At 40.7% G+C, this 14,483-nt stretch overlaps 5 protein-coding genes and 2 non-coding genes across 10 annotated transcripts in view; 4 read left to right on the forward strand and 3 right to left on the reverse strand.

The window, feature by feature from the left end:
• Positions 1–3,077, forward strand: part of LOC104778513 (ATPase GET3-like) — a 5,565-nt gene extending 2,488 nt beyond the window's left edge. Inside the window, exons 1-8 of one of the 4 annotated variants that reach the window (XM_019242512.1) lie at positions 462–797; positions 1,362–1,486; positions 1,580–1,730; positions 1,831–1,941; positions 2,132–2,270; positions 2,363–2,478; positions 2,601–2,796; positions 2,915–3,077. In XM_019242512.1, coding sequence (XP_019098057.1) covers positions 543–797; positions 1,362–1,486; positions 1,580–1,730; positions 1,831–1,941; positions 2,132–2,270; positions 2,363–2,478; positions 2,601–2,765 — 1,062 coding nt within the window. In that variant the 5' untranslated portion in view covers positions 462–542 and the 3' untranslated portion in view covers positions 2,766–2,796; positions 2,915–3,077. Of the gene's footprint in view, positions 1–461; positions 798–1,361; positions 1,487–1,579; positions 1,731–1,830; positions 1,942–2,131; positions 2,271–2,362; positions 2,479–2,600 lie in introns of those variants that run through there. The other 3 variants (XM_019242511.1, XM_019242514.1, XM_019242513.1) reach the window with 3 other exon arrangements.
• LOC104758464 (subtilisin-like protease SBT1.1) lies at positions 3,173–6,350 on the reverse strand. The gene is made up of 2 exons (XM_010481339.2): positions 5,564–6,350; positions 3,173–5,053 (listed from the first exon to the last, which is right to left on the reverse strand). Exons 1-2 carry the CDS (start codon positions 6,286–6,288, stop codon positions 3,379–3,381), a joined length of 2,400 nt encoding a protein of 799 aa, XP_010479641.1. The 5' UTR covers positions 6,289–6,350; the 3' UTR covers positions 3,173–3,378.
• Positions 7,399–7,471, forward strand: TRNAK-CUU. Its single transcript has one exon. It is a non-coding gene; the product is annotated as a tRNA-Lys (tRNA).
• Positions 8,166–10,500, forward strand: LOC104778514 (flap endonuclease GEN-like 1). Its single transcript, XM_010502971.1, has 7 exons — positions 8,166–8,227; positions 8,396–8,510; positions 8,643–8,813; positions 8,895–9,076; positions 9,158–9,519; positions 9,603–10,069; positions 10,160–10,500. The coding sequence occupies exons 1-7, from the start codon at positions 8,166–8,168 to the stop codon at positions 10,409–10,411; spliced, it is 1,611 nt and encodes a 536-aa protein (XP_010501273.1). The 3' UTR covers positions 10,412–10,500.
• TRNAV-UAC lies at positions 10,575–10,647 on the reverse strand. Its single transcript has one exon. It is a non-coding gene; the product is annotated as a tRNA-Val (tRNA).
• On the forward strand, positions 10,715–12,908 carry LOC104758492 (ribosomal RNA small subunit methyltransferase, chloroplastic). The gene is made up of 10 exons (XM_010481377.2): positions 10,715–10,993; positions 11,117–11,266; positions 11,346–11,402; positions 11,482–11,580; positions 11,668–11,763; positions 11,854–11,938; positions 12,034–12,086; positions 12,172–12,255; positions 12,329–12,439; positions 12,556–12,908. The coding sequence occupies exons 1-10, from the start codon at positions 10,781–10,783 to the stop codon at positions 12,619–12,621; spliced, it is 1,014 nt and encodes a 337-aa protein (XP_010479679.1). The 5' UTR covers positions 10,715–10,780; the 3' UTR covers positions 12,622–12,908.
• LOC104758501 lies at positions 12,865–13,477 on the reverse strand. Its single transcript, XM_010481389.2, has one exon. The coding sequence runs from the start codon at positions 13,400–13,402 to the stop codon at positions 12,965–12,967; it is 438 nt and encodes a 145-aa protein (XP_010479691.1). The 5' UTR covers positions 13,403–13,477; the 3' UTR covers positions 12,865–12,964.

Raw genomic sequence — 14,483 nt, forward strand, 5'->3', positions numbered from 1 at the left:
ATGCATGACATTGCTCTGTAGCATAGAATTTGATAGCATTCATCAGCGTTAGTGAAAAGTCTGATACATATTTGACAAACTCTGCTTTTTAAGATAAGAAATTGACACATGTGGCTCTTTTACGCAGGNCTGTTACTTACAACTCGCTTTACTAAACAAGTCTTATCTACCTACGGTTAAAGATGAGGTGTGTAAATAAGTAATTAACCGACCAAGTTAAAATATCTTCTTTTGCAACGGGATCGGATTTGTATAATTGGGTTTGGGGGCTGATTTTATAACATGGTTCTCTATAAACCGATTTAAACCGAATATATTGCACTAAAAAAAAAGTAAAAAACCATAACCACCAAAGGAACAGATAAAGAGATATCAACAAAACCAACAAAGTGAACCGGGTCGGTTAAGTCTCCTCTTGCATTGCAATTGCAATTGCAAATAATGTACAAACAACAACGCCGAACAAGTCAGCAGCTCTCTATTAATTAGATTGGTAGCGGCGGACGGAGAGAAGAAGGACGAAGCAATCAATAATTTTAACAATGGCGGCGGATATGCCGGAGGCAACAGTACGGAACATTCTAGACCAAGAGTCACTAAAATGGGTTTTCGTCGGAGGTAAAGGAGGTGTCGGGAAGACGACTTGCAGTTCGATTCTCGCAATTTGTCTGGCCAGTGTTCGATCCTCCGTTCTCATCATCTCCACCGACCCTGCTCACAACCTTAGTGATGCGTTTCAGAAGCGCTTCACTAAATCCCCCACTTTGGTTCAAGGTTTCTCTAATCTCTTTGCCATGGTAAAAGCTTTCTCCTATTTTCTTTTATTTTTTTTCCTCTTCTAGATCGTGGTGGAGTTATATGATCTTATGTGGAATTAGGGTTCTCTGATTCAAATTTCAATCTCAATCTGCGTTTTCGTATCTGAATTCGCTCGATTGTTGGATCAATTTTTATGATTGATTGAGATTGATCCCCAACAGTGTTGAGGTTTGGAATTTGCATATCCCCACTCTAATTTTGGGGATTAGGTTTGGAATTTGGATATAAGAACAATTTGTATTCTCTTGGTATGGTTTCTTTCTGGCTAATAGAGCTTTGTTAGGAAATTTTTATATCTAATTGAATTTTGGCCATGATAGATATAGATAGTAAAATTCGAGACTGGTTATGCCAAATTCAAGCAGAGGTTTTATAAAATTGCTGTTTCTTTCTGGTGGTTCCGGATCGCCTCTAATAGACAGGCTTGATGATGAGTTCATGGCTAATCTTCTACGCTTTAAGCTCTTTTGTGTGTCTGTTTCTATGTTACTCACACTCCTTACCTCTTAGAAGTGACTGAATCTTGTGTTTGCTTTTCTCAGGAGGTGGATCCTACCGTTGAAACTGATGACATGGCTGGTCCAGAAGGCATGGATGGTTTATTCTCTGATTTGGCTAATGCGATTCCTGGCATCGATGAGGCCATGAGTTTTGCTGAGATGTTGAAGTAATTTATTACACTCCAAGCCATTTGGTTCTTCTAATAGTTGTCTGTCTCGCATTAACGATGTATTATCACTGACATGTTTATATTCCTTAGGTTGGTGCAAACAATGGATTATGCAACTATTGTGTTTGACACTGCTCCAACTGGACATACTCTCCGCCTGTTACAGTTTCCAGCCACACTAGAAAAGGGACTTTCCAAGTTGATGTCATTGAAGAGTAGATTTGGTGGCTTGATGACTCAGGCATGTCTATAAGCTTGTGAATTGCAGTTTGCTTGTCCATTGATATTGCTCTTTGGTTTCTTCTTTGGCTGTTTTTTCATGCAACTTGTTGCTAATGCAGATGAGCCGTATGTTTGGCATAGAGGATGAGTTTGGAGAGGATGCTCTGTTGGGAAGACTTGAGGGCTTGAAAGAAGTGATTGAGCAAGTAAATCGGCAATTCAAAGACCCGGTAACATTTTCTCAACTGTTTAAGTTCTATGCTATTTTCAATTCTCATTGGCTGTTTTCTTAAATGCATGACATTGCTCTGTAGCATAGAATTTGATAGCATTCATCAGCGTTAGTGAAAAGTCTGATACATATTTGACAAACTCTGCTTTTTAAGATAAGAAATTGACACATGTGGCTCTTTTACGCAGGATATGACAACGTTTGTTTGTGTCTGCATCCCCGAGTTCTTGTCTCTCTATGAAACAGAGAGACTTGTTCAGGAACTCGCCAAGTTTGAGATCGACACACATAACATTATCATCAACCAAGTACTATACGACGACGAAGGTGCCTATTTTTTAGCAGTTGTGTCTTTCGTCTCGTATCGAACTTGTTTTATATGCAAATTTAACAATTGTTCTCACATGTCTCTTATGTAGATGTGGAATCCAAGTTGCTCAGAGCAAGGATGCGGATGCAACAGAAGTATCTTGATCAATTTTATATGCTATACGATGATTTCAATATCACAAAACTTCCTCTGCTTCCTGAAGAGGTAAGAAGGCATGACACTTGTTAATATAGATGAGAAGGAACACAGTTGAAGCGGTCGAAACGAAAACGAAACCAAGGACTTATATAATTTGCATCTTAAGAATGTGGAAGTTTGGATGACAGGTGACAGGGGTTGAAGCGTTAAAGGCGTTTTCACATAAGTTCTTGACGCCGTACCATCCTCCGACTAGCAGAAGCAATGTAGAAGATCTGGAGCGGAAAGTACACACATTGCGTTTGCAGTTGAAAACAGCTGAAGAAGAACTTGAACGGATCAAGAGTGGCTGAAGAAAAGGGTTTGTTCTTCCCTATGATGATGGTAAGTTTCTTTCTTCACCAGATTCTCTCGGAACTGACTTGCTTTATACATGGGCGGTCTTCTAGATCTGGGTTTTCATTTGGGTTTCTTGTTGATTATGATTTGAACAATTTTATAGGTGGAAAGTTTAAACTGAATCTTTTTCTCTCTTTTAAGTTCTTCATCTGGCAACGACTCTTTATAGGGACCAGGATCAGACAGAATCATCTTTTACGTTTTGTTTTGCATTGGATTTATATTTCAGTTGTAATAATCATATTATCAATCATGCAGATAGACTCTATAGTACTCTTTACCAATACGTAAATCATTTTGTTTTAGACTAGGTGCATTTTATAATTAAAAGCTGATGGGTCTGCTGTCTGACAGAATTAACTTGAGGGGTCTTAATTACTGTATATAGAGACTGGTCTTTTTAACAGACAAAAACAATGTTTCCACGATCAAACAAATCTAGTAGTAAAATGCGGGTAATCTAAAAGATAAATTTTGATTTACTTACAAAACCAAGTTGTTGTGTTCAATAAGTTTGGTCTTCATCGGTATAACAATAATAGTGATAAATAAAAATAGAAACGAAACTTATTCCCACGTCACGGCGATAGGGCTTCTGACCTTGTACTTGTCACATATCCAAACCAAAGCTCCAAAGGAAGAAGATGACGAATTCGTCGAAGCTTCTGGAACAAACGTGACCGTATAACTCAACCTCTCTCTCACCTTCTGAAACTTGAGAACTTGCGGCTCCACTCTCACCTTCACACCTCTGGGTTCCTCAACGTGGGCCATATACTCACAAGCAGGTGACCCAACGTTCGTCACAGCCCTCTTATATCTCGCCGTTGTGGCGCCATTGACGAAGTTGACCGCGAACGAGGGATAGTTCAAATCGCCGGGGCTCAAAACGACGCCGCCAGTAGTAGGACACGTGTATCTCGTGCCGGAGAACAAGAGTATCCTCTCGCTCGTGTAATTCAAGCTGCACAAGTAGTTGAGATAATCGACGGTGGATGTATCGTATACCAGCCCCGGATCTACCGCTCTCGTTGGCTCCACCTGTCCCGCTCCTAGCGCAAACGCCGTGGCCGCCGAATCACGTCCCACCCCCATATCTCCGATCGGTCGGTTCCTGTTGTCGGTGATCCTCGCCGTCGTCATGATTGCCGATTTTATCATCGCCGGTGACCAGTCCCCGTGGACGGACTTGATTAGAGCGGCGATTCCGCTGACGTGTGGACAAGCCATGGAGGTTCCAGAGATGATATTGAATTGGACCCGTCTTGGATCGGATCTGAGGAGGCTAGGTCCCGAGAACGGCGACCAACCGGCGAGGATGTTCAAACCGGGAGCCGCTATGTCCGGTTTAGAAATTTCCGGTCCGGCGACGCTAGGTCCTCTTGATGAGAACGCGGCCACGATCGGGGCGGTTGCACCGTACGCGGTTCCTCTGAATCGAAGAGACGCGGTGGCGTTCGCTGCGCCGGAGAGATAGCTCAGCAAGGTTTTACCGTCGGAAGCACCAATTGAGACCGCCGGTAAAACGTGAGGATCAGCTAGAAGCTCCTCTCCTTCGGCCTCTGTGCTCACCAGAAGCATCGCTGCTCCTCCGCTCCGTTTCACCTCCTCACCTTTGGCCGTTCTGCCGCTGGCTCCTCTTAAGCAAATGACGATTTTACCCTCGACGAGTTCTCTCTTGAGCGAGTCCCGAACGCAGTACTCGGCTCCTCCCCTTCTGCCTCCTCCGGCTGTTGTGTTAAACGCTAAAGACAGATTCTTTAAGCTTTTCCCTTTGTACAAGGATGATCCAACTATCCTTTTACGGTTCCCGATCAGGACAATCGCCGGAAAAGTCCGGTCCGTGTAACTCGCAGCGACGGTCATCAACCACGGAGCTCCATTACTCACTGTGGATGCAATTGGACCTGAATTACCCGCAGAGCAAGAAACGAAAATGTTCTTCTGCATCGCTCCAAACCCAGCGATCGCTATTGGGTCGACATAAAACGGTCGTGACGACCCACCTAGCGACAGAGAGATCACATCCACACCGTCTGAAATCGCTTTGTCAATGGCTGCGATTACGTCGGTGTTGGCACATCCTAGTGCCCAACAAGCTTTGTATGCAGCAATCCTCGAAGTAAACCTCATCCCCGTAGCCAAACCTCTGCCTTGCCCGAAATAACTCGCTTTCGGGACCATGTCTCCGGCAGCAGTCGAGGCTGTATGCGTCCCATGTCCTTGTGCGTCTCGAGCCGACCTATATATATATGCAACCAATTACTTGTCACGCTTCTTTTTTGTTATACGGATCATACTTTTAATGAGAACCACCATGTATATATTATTGACCAAAGAGTTGTTCAAGGTACTTTTATCGTATGGATCTCGATCAGAAACAATTCGTTAATTTACTAAATAATATAATACATATAGCTTAGATTTTCGGATAAATTAATTTTATGAAAGCAGTACTGAATGAAAGACTCTTAGTTACTAGATCATTGTCTCATTGGACTTCTAATGAAAGATGCATTCACTAATTTTGTCCATTCTCATCAATTGTTTAGAGGAAGGTAATTTTATGTTATCCAAACGATGTTCGGTTATAACGTTATGGAGCTAGTGATCAACATTTTTAACTAAATATTTTTTCATTTTTTTTTGGTTATATATGCATGATATTCAAATTCGAATATTTTCTTTACATTGTTCCCGTTAGCTTTTAGGGGATAAATTACCAATGTGCTATCATCATTAACCGTCTAACCTGAAATCAGTGGTTTCGTTGATTTTTCCAACGATGGATTCGTAGCCTTTGTAAAACGCGCTAGCCCCGATGATCTTCTTGTTACACGATGATGAAGAGAAGTTTGTGCCATGGTCGCACGAACCTCTCCATCTAGACGGGACAGGAGTCATGTGCGTGTCTCGGAAGGTCACGTGCTCCGGCGAGATCCCTGTGTCCACAAGGCCGATGATGACGTCCGAAGATAGGCTCGTCTCGTTCCAAAGTCCGATCCCATATTCAAGACCTAGAAACTCGTGAGAATATGTCGTGTGTAGAGATAAGAGCTCGTCTGGATAAGCCGAGATAAACCCTTTTGTGTTCTTCACGGTCTCGAGCTGGTCGTCGGTGAGAGTCGCGGAGAAGCCGGACATGGCATTTTCGTAAATATAGTGAATCTCGGGGATAGAGAAATCATCGTCCTCGTGAATAGTCTCTGTTTGGAGTGAATCCAAAAGCGAAGTAACGACGTGTTTGGTAGTGGTTGTTGCAGTGTGGATCACGTAGGTTTGTTTGAGGGAGGAAGCATTTGATGTGAAGAAGAAGAAGAAGATGATGAGAAAGAAGAAAATTAATGATCTGAAGAACATCATCGGACGGTTGTCGTCGTTAGAGGGAAACAAGAAGAGCATTAAAAGAAAGCGATGTAACAACAACAACAACAACCTGTGATTCTTAGGACTCATATTTCGGGGTATATAACACATAAAAGAAAGATGTAGGTGACGTGTGAATACTGTGAGCTGTGAGCTGAGGAAAATGTGACTAGAAAGAAAGAGTAATATTTTTTTTTAAAAAATAAAGGTAAATATTATGTGATGTTTGTAACTGTCGCTATTGTGTGGTTCTTGTGCGGTCCCGTCTGTTACTTAATGTTGCTTTTTTTTGGAGTCGTGGCCGTGGGTTTATATATATTATTTTACCAATAAAAATGAGCAAATTACAAAAGCTTTGATGGGATGACAATTAAGAATACTTGTCGAGCAGAGAGTGAAGCGTAAGGAATAAGTCTAGCCTTAGAATTGGGGGGTGATTCTGCATGTTTCTGCTGGATCCATCATTTTGTGCAGATTTTGTAACTTGTGTTCACTCGTTTTGCAATCGATTCCATTTCACATGATTAATTCACATTGTACCAGATGAAATTACTTCAAAAAATATTGATCGATCATAGAAAAAAGTAAAGAAAACAGGTGGTAGTTTAGAAGGACGGAAGACGCAGCTTCCACCGCCGGTTAGGTGACATTAAATGAGGGGACAACGCAACAATAATTGGGGCGTGACTTATTAATATTACTCATATCGATCTATCTAAGTTTTTATTCTCTCTGACCTCTGTCTCTATATTACGTACCTATAGTTCAAATCATTGCTTGTTCACACTTTCACTGATCATCAGAATCTCTTAATTTGTCTTGGCTTCAAAGCCAAGTTGGAAACACACGTAAGCTTAACTACTTCCATTGTTTTCTACTTTCCTCGTCACTCCTACGAAAGTCAGATATATATTCATCGTATCTTCCAATTTAATTCTTCAATAACCTCTCTCTCTCTCTCTCTCTCTCTCTCTCTCTCTCTCTTTTTTTTGTTTTAAGTAAAAGGACAACACACCATATAATTAGTGCTTTGACCTCTTCTTAGCTAGATCTTAATAATAATGTACACTAAGATTTACATATACATACTTCAATACTTGACTGTTGAACATTTGGATTTACCAATATATATTTCTAATTTATGTAACTGTAATGCTTTTCTGCAAGGCAATTAAAAATGCTTTCTATAAAATGATTTAGAAGTTAGGATGTAACAACAAAGCCCGTCTAGCTCAGTTGGTAGAGCGCAAGGCTCTTAACCTTGTGGTCGTGGGTTCGAGCCCCACGGTGGGCGCATTATATATTTTTGGGTTTCAATGGGCTTATAATAGTTGGGCCTATAATCGTGGCGGGTGATGTGATGCTATGATGCCTTAGGCACAATAAACACAAGGGGGGTCCAAGTCCAACACACTCCATAACGGTAAGAAAAAATTGAGAGAAATTCAATCCCATCATCCCCCTTTTGCTCGCCCGGCGATTGGGGTTTCGTCGTCTTCTTCCGCTCCAATTGATGGGTGTGGGAGGGAAGTTCTGGGATTTGCTCAGACCTTATGGTCGGAAACAAAGCTTTGATTTTCTCACTAACAAACGCGTCGCTGTTGATCTCTCCTTCTGNACCTTCGGCCTCTGTGCTCACCAGAAGCATCGCTGCTCCTCCGCTCCGTTTCACCTCCTCACCTTTGGCCGTTCTGCCGCTGGCTCCTCTTAAGCAAATGACGATTTTACCCTCGACGAGTTCTCTCTTGAGCGAGTCCCGAACGCAGTACTCGGCTCCTCCCCTTCTGCCTCCTCCAGCTGTTGTGTTAAACGATAAAGACAGATTCTTTAAGCTTTTCCCTTTGTACAAGGATGATCCAACTNTGAATTTCCCAATTTCGTCTCAAAATCCCTTTTTTGGCTTAGCTTTTTCTTTCTCTTCTGTTAATTATGGTTTTTTTTGAATTTTAGGTTTCGAATTTTAGGTTTCTTCTGTCGAGATGATTATAATGCGGTTTAGGGTTTTGCAGTTTGGAGCGTACCCGGTTTTTGTGGNTGCCGGAAAAGTCCGGTCCGTGTAACTCGCAGCGACAGTCATCAACCACGGAGCTCCATTACTCACTGTGGATGCACTTGGACCTGAATTACCCGCAGAGCAAGAAACGAAAATGTTCTTCTGCATCGCGCCAAACCCAGCGATCGCTATTGGGTCGACATAAAACGGTCGTGACGACCNGAGGATCTCCAGGTTTTTCCGGTCTTCTGGAATTGATACTTCGAATCTCCCTGCAATCAAAGAAGGCGTCTCCGTTGAGAGAAATAAACTTTTTTGTGAATGGGTTGGGGAATGTGTGGTAAGTTGGATTTCTTTTGAAAGAAACCTTGATGGCTTAGTTTTGTTTCACATTATTATTATTATTATTATTATTATTATTATTATTATTATTATTATTATTATTTTGTATGACTTTTTGCTTCTTCTCTAGGCGCTACTCGAATTGCTCGGTATTCCTGTGCTGAAAGCTAAAGGTGAGGCTGAAGCGCTCTGTGCTCAGTTAAACAGTGAAGGTTATGTGGATGCTTGTATTACTCCTGATAGTGATGCTTTCCTCTTTGGTGCTAAGTGTGTCATCAAAGACATCAAGCCTAATTCAAGAGTAATTCTTCCTTTGTAACTTAGTATTAGCCTGACTCACTTGTGAATGGCCTCTTTACCATCTTAGTTTCTTTGTGTGCAGGAACCATTTGAATGCTACCATATGTCAGATATCGAGTCTGGCCTTGGTCTGAAACGAAAACACTTGATAGGCATTTCTCTATTGGTTGGAAATGACTATGATTCCGGCGGTGTTCTTGGGATCGGCGTGGAGAATGCACTTCGCATTGTTCGTGAGTTTTCTGAAGACGAGATTTTTGAAAGGTATTATTATCATATAAGGTTTCTGTTTCTGCTTTTTGGTGACTGGTCATTTCTTGAATGTGATGAGATGTTTTCTTGCAGGTTGCAGGACATCGGGAAAGGGTTGAAACCTGCAGTTCTTGGTGGAACCAAACCTGTGGATGATGGTGAAGAATCCCTCTCAGAGATGAAAAAAAGATCTTCTCACTGTTCCCGTTGTGGACACCTGGGCAGCAAGAGAACTCATTTTAAGTCCTCGTGCGAGCATTGCGTTTGTGATAGTGGCTGCATTAAAAAACCATTGGGGTTTAGATGTGAATGCTCCTTATGTTCCATGGATCGAGATTTAAAGGAACAGAAGAAAACCGAGAATTGGTGGATCAAAGTCTGTGATAAGATTGCTCAAGGGCCAGAATTTCCCAACAAAGGCATTATCGAACTGTTTCTATCCGATGGTTTCACAGGTATGTAATGTAATGACTTTATAACTTCATGTTCGTATTACATGTTGTTTTGAAGCCTAATCTGTTAAGTACCTCTGAAGCAGAGGATGGCTCTTCAATGTCTTGGGGAACTCCTGATACTGAAATGCTAGTGGATTTCCTGGTTTTCAAACTGCATTGGGATCCGTCTTATGTTAGAAAAATGTTGCTTCCAATGTTGTCGACCATTTATCTAAGAGAACGGGCAAGAAACAACACAGAAAACGCTTTGTTATGTGACAAATATGAATTCCATTCAATCAAGTGCATAAAGACTAGATATGGGCATCAGTTCTTTGTGATAAGGTGGAGAAAACTCATATCTACAAGTGGTTTTACTCACGGCGACCGAGAAATTGTTATAGTGGAAGAAGAAGTGGTCGAAGATGAAGAGTCTGGTGATCCGTTAGATGGTTTAAATGAACCTCAGGTGCAAGATGATAATGGTGACTGCTTCTTGCTAACTGATGAATGCATAGGACTTGTTCAGTGTGCTTTCCCTGATGAAACAGAGCAGTTTCTACGTGAGAAGGTAATAATAAGTTGGCTCTCTCTCTCTCTCTTTCTCTGTGGGTTGCCTTTTGTTCCCTTGGCCTTGACTAGTTTATTGTTCAACTGTCAGAAACTACGAGAGTTGACAAAGAAGAATGTTTCGGAAGAAACAGCAACACCAAGAGCAACAACAACAATGGGTGTGCAGAGAAGCATCACTGATTTCTACCGATCAACGAAAGCAAAAGCAGCAGCTCAAAAAAGTATAGACGCAGGAGGGAGCTCAAGAGCTTCTTCTTCAGCGGAAAAGAAGAGACAGGCAACTTCCACTAGTAGTAGTAACCTTTCAAAGTCTGTAAGGCGTCGTCTTTTGTTTGGTTAGAACATTCTTGATTCTGAGTTAGTAAACCCAATTTTTAGGTCTGTATATGAAAGAATTTGGCATTTAAAAAAGACAAAGATTTTAGTGCAGCTCAGGGAATCGAGTTTTTTTTTGGTGTGTTTACGTTTTTTCTTGTTAAAAGAAGATAATAATAAAAAGGAAATAGTGCTGCCCAGGATCGAACTGGAGACCTTTTGCGTGTAAGGCAAACGTGATAACCACTACACCACAGCACCAGATGCTATTATTTGTATAGAAACTACAAATATCGTTACTTTTTATTTTTCTTCGGATTGCAAAAAAACGGCGCATTTCAGAACTGATTTTTATCGGAGAGCAAAAGGGAGTGTTTGGGTCTTATCGGAAATTATGAATGTGGTAATAACATCAACACTCCCTAACTGCAACTCTCTCTCGCCGTCATGGATAGACAATTCCTCGTCAAAGCTTCCGTCGGGGGAAATCTCACGGCGGGGCTCGGCTATGTTCCTGACACGCGCCAAGAGCAGCCCAGATGATTACCACTCAACCCTCAAATCTCTCAATTCTCGTGGTCGCTTTCCCAGAAAATCCCTGGGCCAGGTTCTCTCAATTCTCTCCCCTAAGACACATTACATCTCTGCTATTGTTTTGTTGAAACATATGGTCGAACACCTTGTTTGTGCCCATTGCGTTTTAACTAGAGTGTTTGTGTTTGTGTCACAGCATTACATGTTGAATTCTGATATCAACGACCAGCTAGCCTCGGCGGCTGATGTAAAAGAAGGTGATTTCGTGTTAGAGATTGGTCCTGGGACTGGATCTTTAACCAATGTCCTTATCAATTTAGGTGCTACAGTTCTTGCCATCGAGAAGGTTTGTTACTACAGACCTCCCCCCATATGCTATCATAGGAAACTGTTAGATTCTGATTTTTTTGCAACTTCATCTTTAGGATCCTCATATGGTGGCTTTGGTCAGCAAACGATTTGCAGCTTCTGACAAGTTCACGGTACCTATCATCTTGTGTGTTGTTTACACCTCCTGGATGCTTCTGTATGAGTATCTGATCAAATGGGGTTCTTGTCTAGGTTTTGCAAGAGGATTTCGTCAAGTCCCACATCCGCTCTCACATGCTCTCCATTTTAGAGAGTAGAAGCTTGTTAGATACAGATCCTACTCTTGCAAAGGTAACACAGATTCTCTTTTGTGGTCACTTTGATCACATCTATCTTGATTAATTTGTTTACACGGAATAGAATTATATACGAGTGCAGGTTGTTTCCAACTTACCTTTCAATATAAGTACTGATGTCGTCAAGCTTCTACTTCCTATGGGTGATATCTTCTCCAAAGTTGTTCTCTTACTCCAGGTTAAACAGAAGAACTTCTCCTCGTTTCAAATGATTATTCCAAATGCTATATTCTTTTGTGACAAGTTTTTTCTTATGCCAAATCTTTAGGACGAGGCAGCTTTGCGATTGGTAGAACCAGCATTGCGAACATCTGAATACCGACCCATCAACATTTTGATCAACTTCTATTCAGGTACTTGTTCCATGATATTCGCTCTTCCAGATGTTGCAAATCGTCAATGTAGTTGCGGCTAAGAAACTTTGTAACTTTCTTTTGTTTGTTTCAAGAACCGGAATACATTTTCAGGGTTCCTAGGGAGAACTTTTTCCCTCAGCCCAAGGTTTTGAATCTCCAAACTTTCTTCATAACTAACTATAGCAACCATTACAGAAAATGACTGCTTCTCATTTTTGTGCTCTGTACAGGTTGACGCTGCTGTTGTAACATTCAAGCTGAAGCATCCGAGGGACTATCCTGATGTTTCCTCCACCAAAAGTTTCTTCTCTTTGGTAGGCTAAAACTCTTTTCAAACTACTACTTAAATTATTAACATCAAAACATCTGAATCAAATTCCACAACAGGTGAATTCTGCATTCAATGGGAAAAGAAAAATGTTGAGAAAGTCCCTCCAGCATATATCGTCATCTCCCGAGATCGAAAAAGCTCTTGGAGTTGCTGGTCTTCCAGTCACTGTGAGTAATCTCTCTGATGATGACTTATATGAGCCTCGAGCAGCAGTTGACATGAAACTGGCATCAATACTCAAAACCTTTAATCATAAATTTTCCTTCTTTCAACTACATTGCAGTCAAGGCCTGAAGAGCTTACCTTGGATGACTTTGTCAAGTTGCATAATGTAATCGCCAGGGAATAAGACCAAACCGAGAAGGACCATAAGTATCCATGGTTTGTTGGCGTCATCTGAAAACAGAACAATGACAGGCGACATGAGGAAGTGACGCCATTGATGCAGATGACACTACTATAATCCAGAAAGACGTATATGACCAATCTTTTTATACAAACAGAGGAATCCGGAAGTTAGTAGAACACAGACCTAATATTGTTTGTTCTTGTAGAATGTTCTGTGTATGATGATGAAATTGTAGATTTGTAATCCCATAACAGTAGTCTTTATTTACAATCACAAAAGTTTAGTCTTTTTTTACAAAGAGAATTTAATAAAAATCTAAAATCTACAGAGAGTCAGATGATGATCATCCATGAAACTGGTAGATAAGATCCAAAGCTCTCAACTTGGTGGCGTGTGGGTCGAAATCAAACCCATAATCACGGGCACTCCTCTCTTCCGTAGCTGAAGTCTCCACCACGGCCGACGACGGAGACAGTGGCCGCTTGACTCTCTTGTTCCTGATGAAGCACTCTCTCATCTTCTCCCCAACCTTCTCCACCGCCGAATCCCTCTCCTCTTCCGCCGCCAGCTCATTCTCTTCTTCCCCTAGTTGCATCGGCTCGACGGAGGAGAGAGATTTATCGGCTAGGAAGACGGAGAGGCGTTGGTGGGCTAGGTGGAGAGAGGAGGAGATTTGGAGGAGCTGGTTCTGTTCAGAAGTGGTTCCGATTTGCTGTGCCATTAGAGTCGCTTGCTCCAGCGACGATATTAGCTCAGCTACTTGCTCTATACTTGCCGCCATGTTCTTACAGTCTCGCTGTCTATTTCTTCTCAATTTGGAGGAGGAGGACAGAGGGAGAAGAGACTGACAAATGTGTAAATTAATCAATCAATCTGTTGTGTTTTGTGATTTCTTTTTGGGCATTTAATTCTTAAATTGGGCTTTAAAAAAGACTACTACTAACTAATTTGTGATTTATTTTGGGCCTTAAATTCTTAAATTGGGCTTTAAGAAGACTACTACTAACTACTACTAATATTACTCGAGGTTTGTATTATATATTCCTTGTTGACAAGGGTACTAACATAACCATATGGTCTTTCAAGTACTATTACTATTTACTAGATGGTCTTTCGTAATAACTCCTCCGAGGCTATGAATATGTGTTTATGACTTTATGGATTTAGCTAACCATTCACATTGCATGTACACTTTCTTCTTTTCTTTACAACGAACAATAAAGTGTACTTTGTGTTTGTTTTGTGTGTCTGAGAGAGTGATAGAGAGTATATATAAATATTATATATGCATTAAATGTCTCATCTTTAATTAAATAATGATGAGTGAGTGAAAAAGAGAGACACGACATCCATCCACATGGCCAAATAAATTAAAGATATGAAATCATTGTTATTGTATGTTCCGATAAACATGTAAAATTATTAAAGAGCATATTCACACACGTATATATATATATATACTCTCCTCAAAGAGAATAGTAGTAGTACAATTCTGTTACTTTTGGCGATCCAAGAGTTTTACAAACATTATAAATTCTGATGAATTTACATACATATTATATAATTAATACAGTTGGTGTAACATATTATAGTAATGGCAAAGTTTTGTAAGGTTTATCTGGTCAAATACGACGAGAATAAATGAATCATTGTCACGTGCGTGAAACACACAACATTATTTTCAAATAATTTAACTGTTATGTTTTGTTTTGTTTTTTTTTTTGAATGCCAGCCAAAGTACTTATTAGCAACTCTTGAAAAAAACTACTAGTAATTGAATAATTAGGTATACATACGAATTAGTTATTCCAGAAAGAAAAGAAACAAATTAATGTATTTAAAAAAAAAAAAAAAAAAAAAAA

The sequence above is a fragment of the Camelina sativa genome, chromosome 3 (genome assembly GCF_000633955.1).
Source record: "Camelina sativa cultivar DH55 chromosome 3, Cs, whole genome shotgun sequence".
In the NCBI taxonomy this organism is placed as follows: domain Eukaryota; kingdom Viridiplantae; phylum Streptophyta; class Magnoliopsida; order Brassicales; family Brassicaceae; genus Camelina; species Camelina sativa.